General features: G+C 37.7%; 1 protein-coding gene across 1 annotated transcript; it reads left to right on the top strand.

Annotated features, from left to right (window-relative positions):
- Positions 1 to 24: 24 nt before the first annotated feature.
- Positions 25 to 27,879, top strand: TMEM244 (transmembrane protein 244; the record flags this gene model as incomplete). The annotated part of the gene is given in 7 exon segments (XM_081250494.1): positions 25 to 57; positions 18,971 to 19,056; positions 20,916 to 20,989; positions 24,176 to 24,210; positions 24,213 to 24,303; positions 25,935 to 25,979; positions 27,785 to 27,879. Coding segments are annotated over 7 exon segments (459 nt in total).

The raw sequence follows: 27,879 nt of genomic DNA, 5'->3' as shown, positions 1-27,879 counted from the left end.
ACCTCTTTGACATAGAATGTGTACATGGCTCTCCAGGTCAGAGTGGCACCCAGCAAGGTAAAGAGAAATGACTTCTTTGCATTGCCTTTGAGTTACTGCCTAACGCTGGTATGAGCAAATATGTTCTATAAATGGCCTCTCTGTCTGTAGGCAACTTGTTTCACTTTTGGCTGGGTACCATGCAGAAAACATTCTGCAGTACTGCTCGCATTGTGTGGTAATGGTGGCAATATAGAGGCACCGATGCCCAAGAAAAAATTCAAAAACATTTAAATAGGGGCTGTTTCGGAGGTACCAGTTTACTCACAGGCAAACTTTCTAGTATTAACACCTGCACTTCTGCTATCATTTTCTGAAATCATGACAGTTTGTCCTCAGTCTTTTTTTGGCAGGGGTTGGCTTTTACTTTTCCAACTTCTAAAGGATACAAGATTTTAAAGGCAAAATATTAAAACATTTTAAGCTGTAGGTTTGTAATTTTCTTTTTCCCTTGAGGCTGGTGTTAATAGTTGTGTTTTATTTCAGTATAAAAATGCCCCTTTAAAACAAAATCAAAGCACCTAAAACAAGGAAATATGCAAAGCCTCAAAACAGCTGTGTAAATTCACATAGGCTTTGGGCCTATAAACATTCAGCCTTAAGGGAATGACACTCTGGAAAGTCTGATTTTTACTTAAAAATTGAATTATGATTATGAATTAGTGCTACATTCATTTTAGTAAAATATCAGCACTGTGTGTATTTCCTTAAGCTTTTTCTGCTTACTGCCATCATCATAACATAGATCATCAGTAAGAAATGTTAAGTGTGGCAACAGCTAAGAAAAATTTTCTACATCAGTAAAAACAATATTTTAGGCAAAGTATTTTTTAAAAACTTATTTTAAGAGGATTTTAAACTGTTCATAATTTATGCATAGTTTTGGATTTGAACTAGCCATAATAACTGCTGTAGAGATAAAAATTAAGACAATATCCTTTCCCTTAAGTAGCTTACATAAAGAATGAAGACTCTATATTTAGTCTGGGCTTACACACACACACACACACACACACACACTCTCTCTCTCTCTCTCTCTCTCTCTCTCTCTCTCTCCAGTGGAAATATCCAGGTAATTGCTGCAGTTCTTCACTCTTTTAGAATCCCAAAGCTTTATATGTAGAATCACGGCCTTAGAACATTAAACCAATAGTGAATACGTTCAAAATGGGAGAGTTGTTGAAAATCCGAATTCTCATGATAGATTCCTGTAAATTATGAGTTAACTTTTCTTAAGTCCTTGTTCACTGTCAATATTATCAGCACAGGAATTACTGATATGCTCATAAATTAATAGTAATAGCAAAAGTGACCTTCATCTAAAGAGAATTCCAAATCTCAACAGACATTTATGGAGTGCATGCAATGTGCCAAGCATTGGGCTAATTAAATCCCTCCTATCTCTACACTTTAAATGAGAGAAAAGCTGACTCAAGGGAAAGAGTTATGGCCAAAGGCCATTTAATTAATTTGCTGTCTGGGGAAATAGCACAGGAACTGGGAAGAAAGCCCAGGTATGAGAACTGCTAAGTTGTTGTTCAGGATACAACACATTGTTTTTCAGGACTCCAGTGGAAGACACATTTCAAAACTATATTCAGCTAATATAAAACTACAGTTCTAAAACAAATGTTGCACGTAAAAAATCTCAGAGGCACAACACATGCCTGCATTTCTTTATGGTTGTTGACCTCAATTGGAGAATTTCATCCCTACAGACATTTTCAGAGTGAACTACCATCAGTAGGCTGGATACTGTACTTTGATACTACAGGCAAGAGAGAAATCTCATGATTTCTCTAGGAATTTTCCAAAGAACCAAGCAGCAGGCTTTCACATGGGGACAAGTTATTACCTGTTGAGCACATATAGTACTTAATGCTAGGAATCTTACTTGTGTTCTGAATACAAAACCCCTATGAGATTTTACCTATATTTTACAGATGAGTAGAACAAAACAGAGTAACTGGAGTAACAATGTTACATACGTGCCAGTGAGAAACTGGAAAAGAACCCAGGTGTATTTGATCCTAGAGTCTACTGCTTCCCACTGAAGTGGGCTTTCACTGTTTTTCTTTTTTCCTTTTCTTCATTCATTATTATTCAAAATATATTTCTTGAACACTTACCAAGGGCTAAGCAATATTTTGTGGCTGAAGGATCAAACACGATTAAATTGGTGTCTCTGTCTTTGGGAGTCTAGAGACATGGTCACCTCCATAAATAAGTATGCTACAACACGTAATCAAGTCTGTAAGACATATGCATAATGCTATGAATGTAAAAGAAATAAGGAGGGGACTTCCCTGATGGCACCGTGGTTAAGAACCCGCCTGCCAATGCAGGGGCACGGGTTTGATCCCTGGTCCGGGAAGATCCCACATACTGCGGAGCAACTAAGCCCGTGCTCTACAGCTACTGAGCCTGCACTCTAGAGCCCGCAAGCCACAACTACTGAGCCCGTGTGCTTCAACTACTGAAGCCCGCGCACCTAGAGCCCATGCTCCCCAATAAGAGAAGCCACCGCAGTGAGAAGTCCGCGCACCACAACAAAGAGTAGCCCCTGCTCACCGCAACTGGAGAAAGCCCGCGCGCAGCAACAAAGACCCAATGCAGGAATGAAGACCCAACGCAGGCAAAAATAATAAATAAATAAATTTTAAAAAATAAATAAATAATTAAGGAGGGATTGATTCTGTCCTTGAGTGAAGGGTGGAGTGTGAATATGATATATGAGCGAGACCCTGAAGAATACATAAGACATTTGCTCTGTAAAGCTGTTAGTTGGTTGGAACATTCTGCTTTGCAGAATCACATAACATCTTCCAGTTTTCATAGAATAAATGGGGAAGGTTATTATAAAAGGACTAGGCCCAGTTTTCACAAGGGAATCCTCCTAAATCTGCAAAGATGGTATACTCTCAACTTACTTAAATTATTTCTGAGTATAGGAAAAGAAGAAAAGCCACAAGATAAACCTTATAAAGATAGCACAAAAAATAAACTATAGATCAATCTCACTTATGAGTATGGAAGTAAAAATCTAAATAACATATGAGCAAGTAGAATCCAAGAATTCATCATAAAAATTAAATAGCATGACCAGGTGATATTATTCCAAAAATCTAAGAGGAAAATCATATGATCATCTTCACAGATGTTAAAGTGGCCTTTGACAAAAATTAACAACCATTCCTGATTATCAAAACATTGAATAAAATGTTGAATACGAGCTGAACAATTTCTTTAGTGTTAATATATGATTATAATTACACACACACACACACACACACACACACACAATGTAGTCCTAAAGTCAGTATGTTACTTACTAGCGAAGACTAGAGGCATTCACATTAAGGCCAAAAACAAGGCATGGATACCCACTAACTCCACTACTATTTAAAAATACATTAGAGGTGGGGCTTCCCTGGTGGCGCAGTGGTTGAGAGTCTGCCTGCCGATGCAGGGGACAAGGGTTCGTGCCCCGGTCCAGGAGGATCCCACATGCCGCGGAGCAGCTGGGCCCGTGAGCCATGGCCGCTGAGCCTGCGCGTCCGGAGCCTGTGCTCCGCCACGGGAGAAGCCACAACAGTGAGAGGCCCGCGTACCGCAATAAATAAATAAATAAATAAAAATATATTAGAGGTGGCTGGTGTGTGTGTGTATGGCGGGGGCGGGGAATCAGTGCACCGCTTTGGTGGACACCCGAGCCCTGGGTGGGGCTGCTTCCCAGGCGGCTCGTAGGCTTCCAGCAAGGAAGGAGGAGGAAGAGAACAGGACCAACCTCTGCGCCTTTGTAGGAGCCGCGACTCCCGCCTGGCTGCGTGCTCTCTCGGCTCCGTTCCGACCCTCCTTCCTCCAGCGGCCTGAAGGCGGTGCCCTGGGCCTTGCGTACCTTTTACACGCGGTAAACAGACGCTCGGAGCGCAGGTCAGCCAAGGTCACGCCCCGACCAGGGCCAAACGAATGGGGAGTCCACTAAGCTTGAAGACCCCGCCCCGGTCCCGCACAGTGCACAGGGTGGGCGGGCTACCGTGAGCGGGAAGCTGGTGAGTGGGTGAGCTTCGGGCTGCCAGCCACTGGGACCCTCGTCCTACTAGCCTCCGGGCCCGGATGTAGAGGATGCTGTCGTCCTAGGACTTTTTGCCTTCCGCTCTCTCTGCCCTAGAGTTTGGGATACTGAGAGGTGAGTCATTCTTGGCCCTTGGTCCTCCTTAATCGAGACCAGGGATTGTGTGGAGCGCTTCTAATTTCTGGAACCGTACAGTAGGATGAGGTAAGGAAGGGTTTCCAGGCACAAGAACTAGCATGTGCCTATGCTTGGATAACCGCAAGTCTAACTGTGTCTCTTGGGACCACAGAGCAGGTGGGCGGGCATCAGCTGTGGAATGGCACCTGAGGAGCTGGGCCTTCTGAAGGTGGTGGGAGCCATAGAAAGTTTATTACTGAGGAGGGAGGGGGCCCAACTCAGGTCTTTACAGGCTCTCTCTGGCTGCAGAGAGGAAAACAGACTGTGGGAGTGAGAGCTGATTGTTTCCCTAGTGTGCACTCAGCCATTTTTTCCTCTAACAAAATTCAGTGATGCATATTTTATTTTTACTTTTTTCTGGATTTAATTTGCTATATATTTTGTTAAGAATTTTTTCACCTGTATTAATTAGGACTATAGTCCTGTAATTACTATTTTTTGATTTCATTAAAATTTTATATCAGTAAATAAATAATAATAAATAAAAGTGTAGTAGCGGCACTAGTCAATGCAATCAGACTCAAATAAACAATAGAGCCACGAGAATTGGAATAGAAGTGAAACTATCTCTATTTACACATGATATTGCAGTATATTTGGAAAAATACAAGACTGAAAACACTAATATAATTTTTAGAAAGTCAGTAAAAGTAACAGAATATTAAACTAAAAACAAACATCATAAGCCTTTTTATACACAAACAGTAGCTGATTAGGTGATGTAACAGAAGATAAACTTCAGTTTACATTAGTAGCAAAAAGAGAATTCATTTGAGAATAACTTAATAGAAAATGTGTAAAATCTATGTGAGGAAAAATTAAAATACTTTAGAAAAATATAAAAGAATTTGCATAAATTTGGGGATTTTTCTCGTTTTTGGATAGCATGAGTAAACATTATAAAGCTATCATTTATTCCCACCTTATTAATAAATCTAGCATGATCGTAATAAGAAAAACAAAAGATTACTTTATGTAGCTATTCAAGTAGATTTTTGAAGTTTATATGGAAAAATAAACATAAAAATAGCCATGAGAGCCCTAAAAAATGAACAATGAGGGATGAATTTATTAAAACATACTATCAGCTTCTGTAATTAAAACTGTGATAGTGATCCTTGAATAGATAGAAAGAGAAAGTAATGGGAAAGAACAGAAAGCTCACAGGCAGATGAAAAATCGCATGGAAATATAGTAATGAAAAAGGCAGTATCTCATTGGAATGTCAGATTGTGAGGGAAAGCAAAGAAGTACAAAGAAAATGATGGGGATACATAAAATGAACACTGGAGATATAGGTGCTCAAAGTGGTCAAATTTGGGACAATTTTAGCATCAACAAAAATCATGGTATTAATGCATTTTAACATACTGAAAATATAAAAAAGAACATGTTGCCAAAAATAGATGAATAATAAATACATAAGTTCAAGGGTAAGAAGGGAAATTACAGACAAGTGTGTACTAATATGTAGAGGAAAAAATAAAATGAGAAAATCACCATTTACAACACCAGTGTAAATAATTGATTCAGACAAGGTCTGTCAATGGATGTGAAAACCTAAGGGGTAAAAAGTTTTGAAGAAGCAGAGCATTCACATAGTCTCAAGTGCGGCCTTGCAGATGACTTATCAACTGCAAAAGATTAACTGTACAATTAAAATAGGGAGATCTGGCAGGCATCACCTTTACCAAGTGACCAAATTGACCACCACTAATAATGAGACAAAGCAATATTATGTATCTCCTCATGAGACACTTGGGAAATACACAATGTTACCTGTGTAGAATTCTTCCCCAGAGACTCTAATCATGAGGAAACTATCAGACAAATTCAGAATATGACACTAAAGAGCTATGGCAACCAAATGTAACATGTGAAAATTTAATTGATTCTAGGTTCTTCAGGTTTTGAGGACAATTGAAGAAAGTTCAATGTGGACTCTATATGAATCACATTTTGTATCCATGTAAAATTTCTTGTGTATGATAATAGTTTTGTGGCTACATAGGAAATGTCCTTGCTCATCTGAGAGTTTGGGAAAAAAATACTTAAATTCTTTGAAAATTTTATTTTTACTTTTTACCATTGAGAAATAAAAGTTCCAATTTCACTTTACCCTTTCATATTAGACCTAGTCATCTTTTTTTTTTTTTTTTGTGAGAGGCCAGGTATTTTTTCTTTATTTTTTTATTTTTATTTTATTTTATTTTTTTTATTAGTTTCTGCTTTATAACAAAGTGAATCAGTCATACATATACATCTGTTCCCACATCCCTTCCCCCATGCATCTCCCTCCCTCCCACCCTCCCCATCCCACCCCTCCCCTCCAGGCGGTCACAAAGCACCGAGCTGATCTCCCTGTGCTCTGCGGCTGCTTCCCACTATCTATCTACCTTACGTTTGGTAGTGTATATATGTCCATGCCTCTCTTTCGCTTTGTCACAGCTTATCCTTCCCACTCCCCATATCCTCAAGTCAATTCTCAAGTAAGTCTGTGTCTTTATTCCCGTTTTACCCCTAGGTTCTTCATGACATTTTTTTTTTAAATTCCGTATATATGTGTTAGCATACGGTATTTGTCTTTCTCTTTCTGACTTACTTCACTCTATATGACAGACTCTAGGTCTATCCACCTCATTACAAATAGCTCAGTTTCGTTTCTTTTTATGGCTGAGTAATATTCCATTGTATATATGTGCCACATCTTCTTTATCCATTCATCCGATGATGGACACTTAGGTTGTTTTCAGCTCCGGGCTATTGTGAATAGAGCTGCAATGAACATTTTGGTACGTGTCTCTTTTTGAATTATGGTCTTCTCAGGGTATATGCCTAGTAGTGGGATTGCTGGGTCATATGGTAGTTCTATTTGTAGTTTTTTAAGGAACCTCCATACTGTTCTCCATAGTGGCTGTACCAATTCACATTCCCACCAGCAGTGCAAGAGTGTTCCCTTTTCTCCACACCCTCTCCAGCATTTATTGTTTCTAGATTTCTTGATGATGGCCATTCTGACTGGTGTGAGATGATATCTCATTGTAGTTTTGATTTGCATTTCTCTAATGATTAATGATGTTGAGCATTCTTTCATGTGTTTGTTGGCAGTCTAGTCATCTTTTTTGCAAAGGCTGTAGTTAAGTTTTGAGCCATTTAAAGGGGAAAATATGAATATTAATATAAAAAAGATTTATTTTGAAAATATATTTTTGTGTGAAACACAAAATACCTTGGTATAATATAGTTTGAGATCTGTGTGCATAGTTGAATGTTGCGCTACACCCCAGTATCTATTGTTTAGCATCTGAAATATCCCTATCAGGAATCTGCACTTGAAGAGATTATCAGGCAGTTCAAAAATTACTATTAAAACCTATCCCAAAGACTTTGTTAATGAACATAAGAACAAGTTATTTTTTTCCACTGGTGAAATGAGTGTTGTCAAAATATGCAAAATTGAACAGGCCTCGCTATCCTTACCTGAACAAGGTAATGGAATCTGGGAAGCTCAGTAACCTAAATACCATCAGAGAAGCACCAAGATCTAGAGCTCCATGTTCTTGCATTGTACCCCTACTTCCTGGAGGAATCTGTCAACTGATCTGGCCAGGGTAGGTATTCTGGCTTCAAGATGTCACTGTGACTGCCTCAGAGTAAACCTGACAAACCCAGGGTGTTTGTCAAAAGAGACAGAGAGTGGAACTTCCCCAAGTTTTCAAAACAGGTTGCATAAATATTTTTTGTTTGTTTGCTAATAAATGCCAGTATATTTGGCACAGTTTTAAGAAGGACTTGATATTATTGTAACCTACAGAAATCTGTGTTTTTTCTTTCATTAGAAATTTATGAAATACAGAAAAGGGAGAAGGGAATACCCATGATTTCCACATCTAAAGACAAACACTATTAAGACATTCACGTTTCCTGGGCCTCCCTGGTGGCGCAGTGGTTGAGAGTCCGCCTGCCGATGCAGGGGATACGGGTTCGTGCCCCGGTCTGGGAGGATCCCATATGCCGCGGAGTGGCTGGGCCCGTGAGCCATGGCCGCTGGGCCTGCGCGTCCGGAGCCTGTGCTCCGCAACGGGAGAGGCCACAGCAGTGAGAGGCCCACATACCGCAAAAAGAAAAAAAAAAAAAAAAAGTCATTCACGTTTCCTATCAGATTTATAGTTTTTAGATACTGAATTGAGGATATGGGAGAGAGGCCTAAAGCCTCCACTGACTTCCAATCACTGTAAGCTACAGATGTTGACCAGAGGAACTGATAGCAATTTGTTGTTGAATAGCAATTTAACCTAGATTTGTTTGAATCATGAATTATGGGGGTTTTTTTGGTTTTTTTGCTTCATGTTATTGTTTTCCAAATTTTCCACAATGACTCTTAGGTTGACGGTCAGATTTGTTTATATTTTTACCAAATACTTTGGGGACTGCATTAATGAATGTATATTATTTAAATAATCGCTAGAATTTAGAAAATCAAAGAGGCAGCTGGGGCCTCTTTAGTATTTTAGAACTTTTTGAACTTTAGAAGCTAGGAAAGAAGTTGTGAAGGCCTGAATTGACTGAAAACTGCTAGCCAGTACATGAAAACAAGAGAATTTACTTCAGCTTCCCCTACACCCCCAGAACTACCTCAATCTTGATAACCAACACTATCATATAGTTTTTTAAAAGTCTATATCTAACCTTGTTTTCCAGATGTTTGTCTTACTAATAGTTTAACAGCAGCAAATACATGAGAGGCCTGCTGGTTACTCTGCCTATTTCTGGGAAGTATTCTAGGTACTGTCCCCATTTGTGGGGTACCTTTTACATAGGTTGCCAGGCTTCATATGACGTGAACTCTATAATTGGACATGCCTGTTTGCTTTAGAGAAGTTCATTTGACTCAAAGACAGCCCCATCCACAGCCCAGCCAACTACCCACTATCCGTCAGCACCTGCTGATAATGCTCAATCCAACCAGGCTGCCATATATCAGATAGTGATTGGTTTATCTAGTCAAATTCTCTCTCTCTTTTTTTTTTTTTTTGGTATTCATGAGAGGGAGTTGATTAGTTGAGAGAAGCGTTAAAAGGAAAAACACAGAGAGAAACAGAGACCAGAAGAGTTTAGTCCTAAGCATGTATTGGGTCTCCAGTGCCACTGTGTGCTTATCTTCTGAGTCGCTATAGGTCCTGAATGGTGGCAAAGTATAGTTGAGCAGCTACTAAAAGTTTTCTCAATTGATTCTGAAATTTTTTCAATTATCACCATTAAGAGGGCATGCTCTTTCTGTTCCCTACAACTAGAGAAAGAGCATAATGAACATATTGAAATTTGAAATATAATTTAAAATACTACCCTACAAATAATATTTATATAGCTTGCAGCATCTGCCGTAGTTGTTGATATGATGACTAGTCTGATGCTTTCTTTAGTTCTTCAGTGGGGATGGGGATGATCTCTCCCCTACAGAATTTTAAATGCACTTAAATGACGCCTGTATAGTTAAGAGTTAGAATTATCCTTCAAGATTAGGAATTCTTAATCTGGGATCCACAGTGGGCTTCTGAGGTTCTTAACAACATTGAATTTGCACACATTTTTGTGTGTGTATACGTGAGCATATCTATTTTTCTGTATAGTCCATAGTTTACATTAGCTCTTCAACAAGATAATGAGCAAAAAAGGGTTAAAAACACCACCACCTAATTTTACAGATAAAAATATCACTCTGAGTAATTTGCCACAATCTAGCAATCTGTAACTGCTAGAGACTAGGTTTCTTTCATTCTTTCATTTAAAATGTATAAAATACAGTAATAAAAGAAGAAATGTTTTTACCATGTAAAGACAAACACCATTCAGACTTTTTATTTCTTACCAGAAATATATATTTGGGCTCAGAATCACAGTATGTATTTTGAAAATACATATTGATATGTTGCTTTCTAATAGACTTGCACTAAATTCCACTCACATCAGCAGTCTAGAACAGTGAAGATTTTATTCACCAGAACAAGTTATTCTTTTTCAAAAAAGAAAACTATTTTGGCTGACTTGGTAGGAGCTCAGTATCGTCTCATTGTTTTAGTGTGCGTTTCTTTATTATTAGTGAAGTAAAAGATTTTATTCTTTTATTTCCATTGGAAATTTGTCTCTTGTCCATCTTGTCCATTTACCTCAGGAACCCAGTTTTCTTAGCTGTCCATCCAATTCCCATTAAGAAATCCTGCCTCAGGAGGAAACTACAGGAGAAAGCTAGGTTTCTATTTATCACCTGGACTCGTTCCTACGTCCTCAGTAGATCTTTGCATTGGGATCATCTGAGAGATTTGTTAAAATGCAAACACCTGGGTCCTATCCACTATCTACAGAAGCCGAATATATAAGGTATGGAGTATGAAGAATTTGTACTTTTCACGTGCAAACACTTTGTATTTCTCAAGAACAATAAAATTTGAGGACCACTTAAAGGACAGGTAGGCTGATATTAAATATGAAGAATGTGGACCATTATGATTCTTACAGTCTATATCTTTATGAAACCTAGGTTATCTCTCTTCTGTGAGGTAGTTTTCCCCTTATAATCATAACCATAAAGTTTAAAGTTTAATTTCTGCCTCAGAGTTAATAAACTTGGTATAAAATCGCAACTCTTGGGCTTCCCTGGTGGTACAGTGGTTGGGAGTCCGCCTGCCGATGCAGGGGACACGGGTTCGTGCCCCGGTCCAGGAAGATCCCACATGCCACAGAGTGGCTGGGCCCATGAGCCATGGCTGCTGAGCCTGCGCATCCGGAGCCTGTGCTCCGCAGCGGAAGAGGCCACAGCAGTGAGAGGCCTGCGTACCGCAAAAAAAAAAAAAAAAAATCGCAACTCTACCAGTGACCAGCTTTGTGAATATCCTTAATTTCTCTGAACCTCTCTTTATCTATAAGATTATAATCCTACCTCGTGTTTATTTTGAAGGGTGAGCTAATCTGTACAGTACAAGTATACTTTAAATGGTCATATAAATGTTGGATATATTTGCTTGTTCTAATTGTTTACTGTATGATAATTTTGTCTGCCTCACTTCCTTTGTAATGCCAGAATGTCTGAAACAGCTTTGGGCACAATATCAACACTTGATAATTATCTGCTGATTGATTACTATCTCGTTGTACTCAATGATTGCTGTTATACGAGGCGGTGTTCTTTGCGGTCTGGGCTCTGATTAATAATAATGGATACTCCTTAAACAACTCGTGTGCAGACTGAAAGTCAGCCATGTTTCTATTAACCCTAAGACAGTAATGAGTCATTCAGTTCATTTCCTTGAGTACCTACTATGTGCCAGGAACCATGGCAAACACTAAAAATACATTAATGAGCATAATGGACACATCCCTTCCCTCCCAATCCCTCCTAGATGAAATGGGGTATCGTAGAGCAATTAGGTATCATATCTTTTAGCAATTCCTTGAAGAAATTCCATAAAACAGCATGTGGAAGACATCCCATCAGAGTGTTATCAAATGAACAATAAGAGAAATTTAAGAGACAAATGAAGAGAAGAGTGAAAGGTGGCTATCAATCGGAAGGATGGAATGAGTAGGTTTTCTGTTTTGAATTATTCCCAGTCAAAGCAGTATAGGATCTGGCAAGACAGTTGAGTGAGTTATGCAGTTAGAGCACTCAGGCTCCACTAAAGTCCTCAGGGAGCCACCTGCACATACTCATACTCTGCCTGGTCCCAGTCTAGTCCTTACAAAGACACTGGTCCTGGCCTGGCAGGATTCTGAAACCTCAAATGAATACAACTTTCCTCTGATAAATCTCCAGTTACAATCAATTGCTACCCATATTCACACTAATGAGGGCTATGTTAGGGACAAAAGAGTGTTAGAGAGCACCCAACAGAGAAGAATAAGCCAGGGAAAGCTTTTTGGAGGAATTGACAAGATGAGTGGGAGTTAGCTTTCCAAAGAGAGGAGGAGTTAATTTTAGACAAGGGGATATCATTGGACTTCCCTAGGAACAGAAAGTATTAATACTTAAGTATGGCTAGAGTGCCAAAGAGGAGGTGAACATAAAGCAAACAGCAGTACCTAAGAGTGACCTTCACAAAGGTACAAGACAATATTGAGAAATGTGTGTGTGTATGTGTGTGTGTGTGTGTGTGTGAAACTGAAGAATTAGGTTTGCTGTAGTAGGAATGCAACCAAAAGGAAGATACAATGTTTAGCTAAATGCCTCCTCATTGCCTTGGAGAATCCAACAGAACGACATGCCCTCCAGTCCCTGGGACTTTGCTGAGTCTGTGGAACTGCCCAGTGACCCTCTTCCCCACGTCTCAATGGTCCAGAGTACATACTCATAAACCCCCTGAAACCGTGGTGTCCTTGACCCCAGAGGGGCACACAAGGCAAAGTGCCAGCATTTTCTTTCTTACCATAAATTATGGATAAGACTTCCTATTGGGCATTGTTGTTGTGAGGATTAAAGGAAACGAGGTTTGCAAAGCCGCTAGCTCGGCTCCTGGCACATATAGATATTAAACAAGGGTGACCTCCTACACCATCCCCTAGGGAACAGGGATGTTCCTCAAATTTTTTATTAATAAAATCATATTTTAAGAGTCTGTATAGGGCCTCCCTGGTGGCGCAGTGGTTGAGAGTCCGCCTGCCAATGCAGGGGACACGGGTTTGTGCCCCGGTCCGGGAAGATCCCACATGCCGCGGAGCGGCTGGGCCTGTGAGCCATGGCCGCTGAGCCTGCACGTCCGGAGCCTGTGCTCCGCAACGGGAGAGGCCACAACAGTGAGAGGCCCGCGTACCGCAAAAAAAAAAAAAAAAAAAAAAGTCTGTATAGATGTTCACTGGTTAAATAAATTTATTGAGAACTTTTTACAAAATTATTATTAAAAAATAAGTCTATTAATGCAAATGTAAAAATAGAATGAATTCCATTTATCCATCACCTAGCTTCACAATTATCAACCAAATTCAATCTCGTTACATCTACATCCCCACCTATTCTCCCATCTTTTACTTTGAGGCTAACTCGGAAATCATATTATTTCATCTGCAAGTATTTCTGTATATACCTCTAAAAATAAGGACTCAAAAAACAATCACAGGGCTTCCCTGGTGGCGCAGTGGTTTGGAGTCCGCCTGCCGATGCAGGGGACATGGGTTCGTGCCCCGGTCCGGGAAGATCCCACATGCCGCGGAGCAGCTGGGCCCATGAGCCATGGCCGCTGAGCCTGCGCGTCCGGAGCCTGTGCTCCGCAACGAGAGAGGCCACAACAGTGAGAGGCCCGCATACCGCAAAAAAAACCAAAAAAACAAAAAAAATAATCACAATACCATGATAACACCTTAAAATATTAACAAGAATTCTTTAACATTATCAAATATCCAGTCAACTTCAACTAGCCAAAAGTCACATAAATATATTTTTAATAGTTTGATTCAGGATCCAAATATATATTTTAAAAGAATAAATAAAAATTTTGGCACTAGCTATATATTGAGACTGCTACAAATTCTGGTTCTTATATATTGGATTTTCCTAAAGTGCACTAATAATATTTGTATCAGAATGAAGTTATGTGTTCAGTCATTTGGGCAGCACTATTAAGTGCCTTTCCTTTGGTAATTCAATACCATTTTTTCCCTAACCCACCTCTGGCACTAAATAATGGTATGACCTTGGGCCATTCACTCAACCTATCCAAGTCTCAGTTTCCATAATTTTAAAAAGAAAGTGTTGAACTAGAATTGATTATTCAACATGCTTTTATTTCAAGCCTACCATGTGGAAGGCAGGACAGCCCAGGGTGAAGAGAGTTCTGATATCCAGCAAATCTGGACTGGAGCCCTGACACATACAGGCTACATGAGCTGGGATAAATTTAACCTCTCTTTGCCTCAGTTTCTAAATCTGTGAAATACAGATGATAGTTACCCAAATCCATAATGGTGGGGTAGGGGGAGGGGTGGATAAAATGAGAAAATATGGGTACAGTGCTTGGCCCATAATAATCCCACAATAAATAGTAAGTGTAGTTAGACTCTCAAGTGTTTGGGGCAGGGTTGAGGGATAAGGCTGGAAGGAAAGGCAGTAGTTAGAGCCACATTGTCTAATACAGTTCCAACTGGCTACACATCGCTATGGAGCACTTGAAAAGTGACTAGTTCAAGTTGAGATGTGTTGTAAGTAAAATCCACTCCGGGATTCTAAGATGTACTGTGAACAAATAAATATCTCAATAATAACTTTTAATATTTAAAATATGTTGAAATTATATGTTGGATATATTGGGTTAAATAAAATGTTATTAAGATTAGTTCCATCCTTTTTTATTACTTTTATGAAAGTGGCTAATAGAAACATTTAAATGACATACATGTGGCTTGCATTGTAAATATCTATTTATTGATGGAATACGTATGATTTATTTATAGAAATCTGTTGGACAGAATGGGGCTAGATCCACTGCCCCTCTCCCTTAACCTCCACAACTTGTTAATTCTGTTTCCTCACTAGCTCGCACATTTGTCTTCTTCTCCATATCCACCCCCTGGCTTAGAGTATTACAAACACATTTACTTTATTTTATGTTTTGCATTTTTAATCGAGATATAATTGGCATACAACGCTGTGTTAGTTTAAGGGGCACAACAAGTTGATTTGATATATACTGCAATATGATTACCACCGGAGCATTAGCTAACACCTCTATCATGTCACAAAGTTACCATTTCTTTCAGTGCTTAATGGCTCCTCTCCAGTCTATACTGCTCCTTCTTAAATCTTTCACAGTCTCCCCTTGGCCTTCAGAGACATTGGAAATTCCTCATCACAGCATAAAATTCCCTTCATGATCTGACCCCAACTCTTTAAACTCTCTCCCTACCCTCCCCACCACCACCTCTTTGCAGTTACTTCTCCTGCCTCAAGCAAAACCCCTCACCCTCATCCCAGCATAATTGTGAAGCGTTAGAGAGCAGGCTTTGAATCCCAGCTCTGCAATTTACTGACAAACTTTGAAAAAGTAACTAGACCTCTCTGAGCCTCATGATTCTTCTCTCTCTAAAAAAAATAATAATAATAGACTTGAACTCAATGAATAGACTTGCCTTTCAGAATTTTTATTAGGATTACGTGAGAATGCATAGATGGTGCCAGGTACATAGCAAGCCCTCAATGAACGTTACTGCTGAACATTTTTTCCTTGAGAAGTATTCCTTGCCACCCCGCCTCCACACATACTAGTCTCTCCCTGGGGTTTCCACAGTACTCTGTACACTCCTCACCCCCCAACTTTTCTCTCAGTGTTTTAGCTGTTCACCATTCTTGCCTCTAGATCAGTGGTCCTCAAAGCTTCATCCTAGAAGCAGCAGCACTAGCATCCCCTGGGAAGTTGTTAGAAATGCAAATTCCTGGAGCTCACCCCAGAACTACCGACTCAGAAACTCTGGGGCTAGGGCCCAGAAATCTGTTTTGACAGGCCCTCAAGGTGAGTCTGATATTTATACATTTGAAAAACACTGCTACACTGGGTATGTATGCCTAGGACCACATCCAATTCATCTTACATTGCCACCCAGTCCAGTGACTATTTGTCAAATGAAAAAATGGATGAATGAATCCTGATGACAGGGTGAAGCCATCGAAGGATAGCCAGCAGGGGAATGTTATGGTCTGATTGCCTTTTAGAAAGTTACTTTTGTAGGCTGTGCAGAGTACAGATTATAGGCAGAAGTAACCAGAGGCAATTGAATTTGCTTATAGGAAAATTATGATTTGAAAATCTAGATTTATTATTCAGGCAGAAAAAATAATTATTTACAAAAAGAGTGCCTTGTTTTACAAAATATTCCTTTCAAAACAATTTTTAAATGCATTATTATATCATTCTATTTATATGTAGTGTTTTATAAATTTGTTGGGAAAAGTAGGTATATCTATATGTTGAATTTGTCAATAAATACGTTCTCCCACAAATTATGATTTCATTAAAAAAAATAGTTCCAAATATCTTACACATACTTAGTATTTGTGGGTTTTCAAAGTATGTAGCACAATCCTCTGCTTGGATTATGAAAGCAAAATTCTATAGCAAGTGAGTATATTTAAAAATTAAAATGTTATTTAAATTTCAGTATTAACATAGAAATAAGAATAGTTTCATGTTTGTTTGACCATATATTAGTATAGAGATTATGTATTATTTATCTTATTTTGCATGGAAATGCAGTAAGCAATCATCTAGAAATATTTCAACTAGAGGCTATTAATGCCCAAATTAAAAGAAAAACAAATTGATATTAATGTACAGAATAAAGAGTAAAGCAAACCAAAGACGTGTGACCCTCCAGAAAATTTTAAGGCTGCAAAAGACCCAAGGTTGCTCCCTGTCATAATACCATATTCCTTCAGCAGATTCTCATCTCAATAATTGGGCAGGAATTCATCCAACTTAAATATGGGCACAGTATCTGGACTTTCAACTCAGGTAAAGCTTTCATATTTTCTCTTGACCTCTAAATCATCTTCTCTACAGGTGAGGGCTTTTTGTTATTTCCATTTTGATTCCTCTGCCTGAAGGACACTGTTAGTTGCCCACCCCACAGCAGACCCCTCTCTTCTTTCTTCTTTGCTAAAAAAACTAATTTTTATTGTATTAAGGCAGTAGGTGCCTATCTCTGAGAGCAAAGTTCCCATGTTCGAAGCCTATCATGGTAAACTGCTTTTCTCTTTGCCTGTAGTAGTTCAGGAAGTGAGCACATGACGAAGTGGAGGTCACTGAGACATCATGGAACATCTGATGGGGGCTTCTAGGAAAGATTTTTTATCCTCTAATGAAAGAGAGCTGTGGGAAGAAGGTCTCCTTTACACTCATTCTTTTACGTCTTCCCTTAAAAAGCGTTGTGTCAGCTATCATGAAACCACAAGGCTATACAGGTCTTAAAAAATAAATGGGGTATTGTTTAAGGGTACACATTTACAGCTAATAGTAAATAAGTCCTAGAGATCTAATGTGCAGGATAGTGAATATAAAATCATATTGTATTATCATTGTCATACTTGAAGAGACCAGATATTAATTATTCCAGCAACACACACAGAACTGATAATTATCTAACATGATAGAGGTGCTAATTATCACTACAATGGCAATAACATTACAGTATAAAAGTGTATCAAATCAACACGTATACACCTTAAATGTACACACGGTTAAATGTCAAATATATTTCAAGAAAAATAATAGTAAAATAAATTTTAAAAGGAAAGAATGAGGATAAGAGGAGACTAAGGATCATGAGGGAGGAAGGAATAGGGACAAGGAGTGGGAAATACTAAAGAGCAAAGGGAGGATGAGAATGATGGGCAGAGAGAGAAGGGACTTGCTGAGCAAAGGGGAGTCTACAGGCAAAGGGTAGGAGGGGCTAAGAATGACGTGGGGATGGGGAGAGTGGGAGTGGGATTCTGAAGGTCTCAGAACCCTGGAGTCTGGGTTTCTTATGACCCTCTTAGGCCTAAGAGACAACCCATTTTTAGATAGTTGGAAGAAGTGAGTCCTTGGTAAATCTGTAAATTTAGTCCATTCAGCCAGTTGGTTGTGGTGTACTCTGTGCTAACTTTCTTCTCTTCTGGCCTTTAGTGGAGGGCTCCTTCTGTACCCCGGCCAATTAAAAGACTTGGTAAAGTTGGTAAATTGGTTATTCAGAGAAAATGAATAATCATAAAGTGTTGACTAAACAAGATGACTTTTTAAAAGATTCAAAAGGAAAAAGAATAAACGGAAAAATTCTGATGTGAAATGCTAACATATTATATTCACAAGACTGTATTTTAAAAGATTAATAGTGAGGTCCAGCACATTTTCAATTGCTCATTGGCTTTTAAAATGTTTATTCACATGAACTGCCTATTTATATACTTTGTCACTTTTTTCATTGGTTTGTCTTTTTTATATTCGTATGTGTTTATATATTGTATTGAATAGATAGCAGTCCTTTGCCTGTGATATATGTTGCAGATATTTTCTCCTGTTCTGCTTCTTGGCATTTAAGCCTTAAATTCTTTTGAGGTTTATTTTGCTGTCTCATGCAAGACTGGAATCTAATGGGATTTTCTATCTAGAAGTTAAACAATTTTCACAACACTATTTGTTGAATAATTCCTCCATTCCCCATTCATCTGCGAGGTCTCCTTCTTAAGTCTCATATGTGGTAAGATACATTTCAGGACCATCTATTGTGTTTTAGTCAATTACTCTGTAAATTCTTGCACAGGAGTTTAACTGTTGCTGTGTAATTTTATGTTTATACTTTTCAAAATTTCTTAGCCGTTCTCATATTTTTACTATCATGGCAGCTGAGAGTTAGAATCATTTGGTCAAGTAAAAATATAAATATTGGCACTTAGGAACTTTGTTGTGGTAGATGGAGAGCAGGTGGTGTGGATTTATGTACTGCATTAATCCTTGCTACAGATATGTACTATGCCAGCCTCTCCCATCAGCAACACTTTCATTGTGTACTTTGAAGTCCTTCCTACCCCGTGGGTCTCCAAGCAAAACAAGCCTAGCCAACGCTATCTAGCAGTCATTCATCGTCTTTTGTTTGTCAGACTCATTACCAACAACCATGTGAAAAAGCCCAGGCTCTTGGAGCTCACCCCTGTGTTCTTTTCAGGTTGTTTTGCAGAACCTTCTCATATGTGTCATCCTCTTCTACACTGTGTATTACGTGGCTCTGGGCATGTACTGGGTGATGCTCAAGTAAGTATCACATAGCCTTCAAGCAATTCAAAAGTTCAGATCCAATATGAAAGGAGTTCATACTGAATACTCAACATGTCTTTATAGAATAAATGATGCAAACTTTTTTAATGGTATATTTTCTTAATTTTTTTAAAGTAAAATAAGCAAATGTGTCACCTTTGAAAATGGTAAAAGTAACAATCATGAAATGGAGTGAATAGAACCAGGCAGGATTGTTCCTCTTACCTCTGGAGGATGATCATAGAAAGAAAGTGAAGCTATTACTCCCTGGGCTGATGTTGAATCAGAGGACGTTCGAACCAGAAGGGAATTTAGAGATAATCTACATCCAATTTAAATATTTTCTGATATATATTGGAAATAGCTTTGGACTGCGAGTCAAGAGATCTGCATTCCGGCCCAGGTTCTTACTAATTTCCTGGATTATCATGACTAAGCCAGAGAGCTTCTCTTACTTCAGTTATCTTCATTTGTCAAATGAAGGTAATAATCCAAAAGAGGGTTATCATGAGGACAAAGTAATATGTGTATTTTTAAAGATATTTTTATGTAAGTGTGAGGCATGTTTACAGGTAATTTTTCTTGTCTTGCTATGGTTGAATTTTATCTTTACAAATTTAGCTTGCCAATATGTTGATTTCCTTGCAATACATTATGTATAGCTTCAAAAAGTTTCCTAGAAGTCGATTGTTTATACAATTGAATTTTATTGTGTAAGCAAGGAATTGGGGCCTTTCAATTTCAATGTGCAAGTTAGGGCCCAGAAATGATGATACTGACTTTCGCAATGGGAATAATGTTATGAAGCTTGCTTGCAGGCAAACCCACTGAGGAGGAGTCTGGTTTTCACCCACAGTTTCAGCTATTGCCTGGGACTGGAGATGGCGAAGACAGTACCCGGAGCAGGGGGGGGGCTGAGAATATTCAGGGTTCTCTGAACATGGGATTTCAAGGGTTTGTAGTTAATGGGAATCAGAGGTGAGGAATTTGAAGTAATCAGGCCTTAAAGCTCCAGGAGGCAGCTGACTGACCAGCTGCATGCAACTACAAACTCAGGCAAAGTAGGAGATATGCAGTTTACAGATTCAGATTTAATTTTCATTTTCCTCCATTCTTAAATCGTTTTTTTTTAATTGAAGTATATAAAGTTGATTCACAATGTTGTGTTAGCTTCTTGTGTACAGCAAAGTGATTCAGATATTTTTTTTTCAAATACTTTTCCAATATAGGTTATGACAAGATATTGAATTTAGTTCCCTGTGCTATACAGTAGTAGGTCCTTGTTGTTTATTTTATATATAGTGTGTGTATCTGCTAATCCCAAGCTCCCAATTTATCCCTCCCCCACACTTTCCCCTTTGGTACCTATAAATTTGTTTTCTATGTCTGTGTAGACTCAGATTTTAGAAAAGGAAGGGATCTCAGAGATCAATTGCTTCAAGTTATAGATAAGAAACTGAAGCCCAGAGAGGTTAAGCAACCTGCCCAAGTTCATAGTTAACAGCACTGTCAGGATTAGAACCCGGGTCCTGTTGCTTCCCAGTCTATGCCCTCATCACAGTGTTAGTTTTTTTCTCCCACATTTGATAGAAGGTCCCTCCAAGACTACAGCTGAGACCTCAAATACAATGAAGTCCACTTGGAGAACAAAGTAGACTAAATTGGACAAAGAAGACAATGTGGATAAAAAGGTTATTTGGCTGCCATTCAGGTCGGCCAGTTTTCAAATGTGCCACAAAGTGATTAAAGCTGATGACTTACCCTTGTGTGGGAAGACTCGACGTGCAAAACCTTGACGTGCAAAGTTATGAACTGCCTCCTCCAGAGTAAACTATGTTCATTTGTAACATCTTCAGGGTGTATGAGTTGGATGTCCTGGCACCATCTGATTTCAAAACAAATTCCTCATGGCTCAACACAAATTATAAAGGTAATTGGTTTTAGTTTTTCATCTTTGTTAGTGAACTAAATGCCTCCAAAAATCAAAATAGTTTTTGTTTTATAAAAATTTTAAAAATATCAGGCCTTCTTCTCAGCCATCTGTATCCTATATCTGACTCCAAAAATGTGGAAATGTGCCATCAAAAATTTTTAAGTGACTATTCCTAAAAGATGGAATAGGATGAAATAAGTGGGTAGTTTTACTATATGAATTTTTATTTGGTGATATTATGGGTAAATTTTTGGTGCATTAAATATTTTTCAAAGGAAAGGAGGAAGAATGGCTTAATATACTGATGTAGAAAGATATTTGTGAGATATGAAATGGAAAATGAAGACAAGACAGTTCGTATAGTATAATTATTCATTTTTGTAGAGTAGAGTAAAATACATCATGTCAGTGGTAAGAAATCTGGAGAATTATGCAACAAACTGTTATCTCCCAGCTGGAATGACAGAGGACTTTCATTTTCTGCTTTGTATATTTCTGCTTAGTTTGTTTTTTTTTTTCCTTCCCCAAAATAGTATAAAACTTGTTGCAAAGGAAAAATGATAAGAAAGAATATACTAGGAAAAAATTAATCTCTTTTAAATTTACCATTTTTGTTGAAGAAATAATTATTCTTAACATTCCATTAAATTTCTTCCCACCTTTTTAAAAATAAATTGTGGATTCTTCAAACCGTGCAATTCTTTAGAAAACCACTGGGCATCATTTTTTGGAACAAATATACAAATATACAAAAATTGCCTGAAGCCAAATGTGACTTGTATAGGAAACTTGGTCAGCTAAACCTACTGAATTTAAATTAAAAGCTTCAGGACAGCCTCCTCAAATGGGTAACCTTGTTTTGTGCCATTATTGATTCAATTTGGGATAGACAAAGAGTATGTTAGGACAAGAAACTTTCATTCTAATGAGATACAAGAGTTCTAACATTCTATCTTAAATTCCTCTTCATGCATTTCCCTATTGAAGATTGAATTAACTTTTTTCTCTCAAGCCTATTCACAAATGATAAAGAAATAGTCACAGGAAAGAGTTAAGTATGGGCTGTGTGTGTGTTTGGGGTAGGGGGACAGATTTAAAATCCAACTGTTATTATTTAACTCTTGCCTTTGAGTCAGTCAATGAAAGATAGGACAATGACACAGGCTTATTGGAGAAAGCTGTGTTTTGACATAGCAGAGATTAGTGAAGATCCTCAGCATGCCTGGCGCAGTTTATGTGGTTCTTTCCTCTCTCAAAACAACTAAAATTTGTACAAAGATATCAATAAACCCTTAGCCTATTAGATCTTTAGTTTTGGGCTGGAAGAGATAAGTGCCATAACTCTTCAAAGTTATTACTTTGGGAATCCAGACTTGTTTAATCTTGGAGATAAAATGTAAGAGTAATCTCAAAGCCTTGGGCATGTATTGAGGGTCAGGGCTCTTGTCTGTTTCAACAATTTTGTTACCCAGGAAATCAGGCTTAGCAAGGACACTGGGAAGTATGAGTCCAGTGAAGACATTTGACTACTAATATCTTTCCCGTGCATCACAGAGAATAGATTAAAAACTGCTTTCATCTTAAAATAAAATCCTCTTGACAATTTTTTGAGGTAGATGAGATAGTACTCCATTTCCCAATGTATAGAGGAAGAATCAGACTAACCCAAAGGTTAAAATCCTGCTCAAGGTCATATCACTCTTAAGCTGTAAGGTGAGACTAGAACACTGGTGTCCTGACTTCAAATTTTGTACTATGTCCTTTAAATCATGCTGTCTCTCATATCATAGACAAAGCATAGTGCTTCTCTGTCAATATATGCAAATACAGCTTGTTCAAGACTTGTTCGCTATCTCTAAGCAGCTGCAAGTTAACCTATAAAATCTGTAAATACTGGTAAAAGAGGCATCTCTATTTCCCTATAATAACATGGAAGCTCTGTAAACCACTGGTGGAAGCAGGAGTGGAAATGTGAGGGGAAGAGCTGGTGTCGATATGATACCGCCATATAGTTCCTTCCACAGCCTTGATTTTAGAGGGCAGACATATTGAAATTGTATTTCCATACGGTAGAAAAGGAGCTAGTATGAGTTCTCCATTCAACTTTTGAAACCTGTTGAGTTGAGTTAAATAGAATTGAAGAGGAATAAGTGTGAGGTCTTGTAAATGGCTGGCACCTGACACATGCTTACTTGCTTCATGTCTTGCTCACCCACTAGGCAATTGCTGGCATGCCATTCATAAATTACTTATGCACAATAAAACATAATGTGACTATTTTACTTTTTGCTTGAAAAAATATGGAGTTTGCCTGCCTAGATTGATCAATTCCTAAATTATATGAACATACCAATCATTTGCTGTGTTTTAAAAGGAAAGAAAGGTAATTTTTATGGAAAGTGATATCATTATAAAGGGACCTTGGTGGTATATCACATATATTTGTCATTTTAAAGTTTGATGGATCTTATCTTTGGAACCACCATAGTCTTAAAGATCCATATCAAAGTACAGGACTCTTCACATGTTCAAGGCTCTTAGAGATCTGTGGCACTGACCTGTAAATAACTAACTCTTTATACATGTTCAGGGACGGCACTCTGAAACAACTGGTGGATTTAGAAGGGTACCTCCATTCACATGAGTCATTTATGAGACGTTCTTTCATCCGTGGTTATCCGTTATGTTTTCCAGATGACTATCTGAACATACCACTTTGTTACAAAGACACAAAGGAACTCATTTCCAATTTAGGCAATAACTGGTACCAAAGAAACGTTATTGTTCAATAAACTCTTAACATTTTTTTCTGAAAACCCAGAGCTGAATTTTTCATTAGTTTTTAATATATCTTCAAATGAGATTTGCAATCTAGTTACGGATCGGCATGCATTGATTACATTGTAACTTTTCTTTATTGTATTTTACCTTCTAAAATGCTAAGTATAAAGAATATAAAACAGAAATTATGTACTGTTATTTTTCTGTAAGTTCAACAATTATTCAGAGATGGAATATTTAAAAAGTTCTTATTCAAATATGAGGAATGTTAAGAGATGGAACATTAAACATTTCTTATGAAAATATTTTTGCAGAATAGGTTGTTGTGGTTCTGTTATTAATTGTATTCAGAATTATTAGTTGCTCTAATCCCAAATAATTCTATTCTTCCTTTTATTGAACTTCTTTTAGTCTCATCAGAGGTCACCTACTTTGTTTTTGCGGATTGCTTTTTGTTCTGGTGGTAGAAGAATGGGTTTGGGATTATGGTATTTCAGTAACTATTTTTCATGTTGCCATCACTTCAACTGGTAAGCAAAATAAAAGAAAGGAAACAAAATGTATTCAATCTGGATGTTATATCTAAATCGATTCATAAGAGTAGAAGTTTGTTGTATGCGTGTACTCAATCTGGATGTTGTACCTAAATCGATTCATAAGAGTAGAACTTTGTTGTATGCATAGTGTCCTCTGATGGCTAAGTAATAAAAACGAAAGATGAAAGTTCTTCACCTACTCCCCTCACTCCTTCTCCCCCACCAAGTTCTTCTACCATTTCCTCAGAGAGGTTTTAATTAGCTACATCTTCCAATTCAAAAGTGTACTGAAATGTAGCAGTTTACTATTCTCCTTTCTCATTCAACTCATCATCAGTTGTACAGGGTTTGCCTCTGTTAGAATACTTTCCCTCCAAATCCTTTCTTGAGGCAGAAATTGGCCAAAGACTGGGAACTGGGACCTGAGGAAACGTGTATTTACAGGCTTGCAAACTTCCCAACAACTATTTTAACAAGAATATCAGGTTCTAAGACTAAAGCATTTTTGTTTCTACTTGCGATCTTTGGAGTCAGAATAAGATGGATTCAAATTGCAGTCCTACTTTCTTTATCAGTTGTGTAGTCTAAGGCAAGGCACAGCATCCCTCCCATTAGTTACCTCCTCTACAAACTGAGGCATACCTAGTGAAGTTTCAGTGAGAGTGAGAAAGTGTCTGACACGGTGTCTAGCCTGTAATAATTACTGACTAACAGGTAGTTTCATCCATTCCTTTATCCATTTATTCAAAATTTACCCTTCTATTGTCACTTTTTCTCTCTTACTGAATTCCATTATTAAAAAAAAATACTAGTCAAACTATAGGTGGTAATCAAGCACAAGTTATAATTCAAAGTTATTATTTATTAACTACTTAAATATCACTCATATTTTCAGTGCCTTGATCTATTGATGGGTATAATCAGTCTCCAACTTAAGAACACACAGTTTTCAAATGAATTGCCACGTCTCAATATCAATGCTATTAGAAAATACTGGTGTATCAATCTCCTTAGCATCAATTTCCTCAGACGCAAACACTTTTAGTAGCTTGGAGAACCACTTAACCCCATCTCAAATTCTCTGTTTTACTTTGGGGCTTAAGTATTCCTGGGAGACAGCCATGGGATATTTGCAAAAAGGTTTGGGAGCCTACTGTGGCTCAGTCTTCAAGGTCAAGATAGGCAGTAGGTTTTCTGGGTCCAGAAAAGTTACAAGTTGGTCGTCTAACACCTGGCACATAGAAAACGCTTAACAAATATTGCTCAATAGATCTGATATCAGAGTGAAGTCGCTGAGAGCTCCAAAGAGAGCCAGGTACGGAGGATTCAGGGCGGTGTTAGGATTATTCCTGCTGCATGTTACTTCAAGTCGACTTTGTGAGCTGATCTGAGAACCTGACAATTCATGACCTCATTCCTAGGAGAGTAGTTTCAAATACCTGACTTAACAAATGACCTTTCCAGACAATGACTTAGGTACAACTTTGGATCTACTTGATTTCATGAATATGGGTAAGATTTCTCTTTGTTATGGAGATATGATTTGACCAAACATAAGTATTTCTTCATGAGTAAAACAATAATATATGTTTCGAAAACGAACAAGACTTTTTTTTCTATTGCAGTTATATTGGAATTCCCTTTGACATCACATTGGTGGGCTGCTTTAGGTATATATATATATATATATATATATATATATATATATGAGATCCATGTGTTATACATAAATATGTATATATGATACTTATTTAATATAAATATATATTTATATATAAACTGGGGGCATAAAAATATTTTTATGTGGGTCAGATAATTGGGCCAGAAGACTACTCAAGGGTTTTATCATTCTAAAATTATAGAGAATAAAACACTGGATATATATTTGTGACATATTCTTTTGGTTCTCTTTCTACATGAATAGTATTACTGTCTTTATAGTAGTACAAGAAGAAGGGAAACTATTTTATCTCATTAATTCTTTTCTGTCCACCAGTTGAACAACTGAATTCATCAATCACATATGTAGTAAGAAAATTAACCAAGTGAAAGTAGGCTTTTCTAAAGCTTTTTCTTTAGATTAAGCCAGACACTGACCACAAAATATTTTTAGATTTCCTCTTTTCAGTAAACTTGGCAGTAGTTTTTATCTAATTATTGTCATGCTTAGTAATGGAAATGTAGCACTTTACCACATTCTTTTCCTAAAGTCGAGTTATCTGTTTTTAGTACCAGTATTATTTATATTACTTACTAGCACCCTTCACTCGAGTTTAATTCTCCACTTACCTTGCATATTCATAATTCTCCAGTATTGTTTAGTGCCTACAGAAAACACTTGTGAAAGTAGATGTTTTATTTTGCATAAGCCTTCCCAAGAGGTTGACTTTTAATAAATCAGAAAAATGATACTAATGAAATGCTTTATGAGCCCAAGTGGAAATCATCTTTTCTCTATGAAAAACAAGAACTTCTCTCTTTTGAGTTTTATTTACAATACCACAAAATTTATTGAGGCCTAGCCAACTAAGTCACATATCAAATGCAACCCTGATGACAAGGCGAGTCAACTTTGGCATAATGAAATAGCTAATAGAATTTGCTAAAATAGTTGGGTAACAATTTCAGTTTCAATAATCAAGTTTGGATTCCTCAGAGGACAGTTGCCAAATGATATCTGAGGTAGCCGCCTTTGATTTTTTTTTGAGTTAACAATTTAAAAATAAGAGAATAGTGGCTAAACATCTTGGAAATTCTATCTTGTGGTCTCACATTGGATGTGCGTCTTTGTGTGAGGAAGTGGACCTGTCAGGCCTGATTCACTAAGGGCTCTTACCTCAGGGACTTTTATCTTTCATGGGAGTTATGCAGTTACTACCATGCAAGGAGCGACAGATTTATGGAAACCCTGTAAGTCCTGACTAATATTTTAAAGCAAACAAGAATCATTGGGCCAATGAAATCAGAGCTAAAGGCATTTTTATAAAACCAAATAGCTCAGGTAGGTGGAATTCTTGTTTTCAAAATCTTTTTGATACTCAAAAATATTTTCCACATTGGTAAGCATGTTTTCCTTTTATAATTAGAGGGGGAAAATACCTTATAAAGAATAATTTAAAATAGCAACAACACAAACAAATGGCAGGTCTCAGGAGCTAAAAGAATTGAAAATTGTAAATTCCTTGGCATGTGCTTTGACTCCTTGCCTTTGAATTTCTGAGTTTTAAGAGCTCCTTACTATTAATTTGAGAGAACCATGCACCTACTCCCGAAGGAAGTTTTGAATTTCAATAATTTACCAGCACAGAATATATACCTACTCTCTTTTGGCTGAATCTATAAACTCCTCTATTTCAAATGCTATGTCAGTTTCAGGAACATTATTTTAGTCATGACGATTGTTCTTATTCATAATCTCACCAATGAATTATTCATTATTAGTAGTTAACCAAAACTTCCCTTTCATTATTTGCAGGATTTGGCTTAATTTCAATGATATGTGGAGGCCAGACTTTAGCATACTCTTTGTCCAAAGATAATCTTATCTATCCAGATCTGGATGATATTTAA

The sequence above is a fragment of the Mesoplodon bidens genome (assembly GCF_964165515.1).
Source record: "Mesoplodon bidens genome assembly, chromosome: 12".
NCBI classification, from domain to species: Eukaryota; Metazoa; Chordata; class Mammalia; order Artiodactyla; family Ziphiidae; genus Mesoplodon; species Mesoplodon bidens.
The sequence above is the reverse complement of the archived record's forward strand: the minus strand, read 5'-3'. Positions and strand labels throughout refer to the sequence as shown.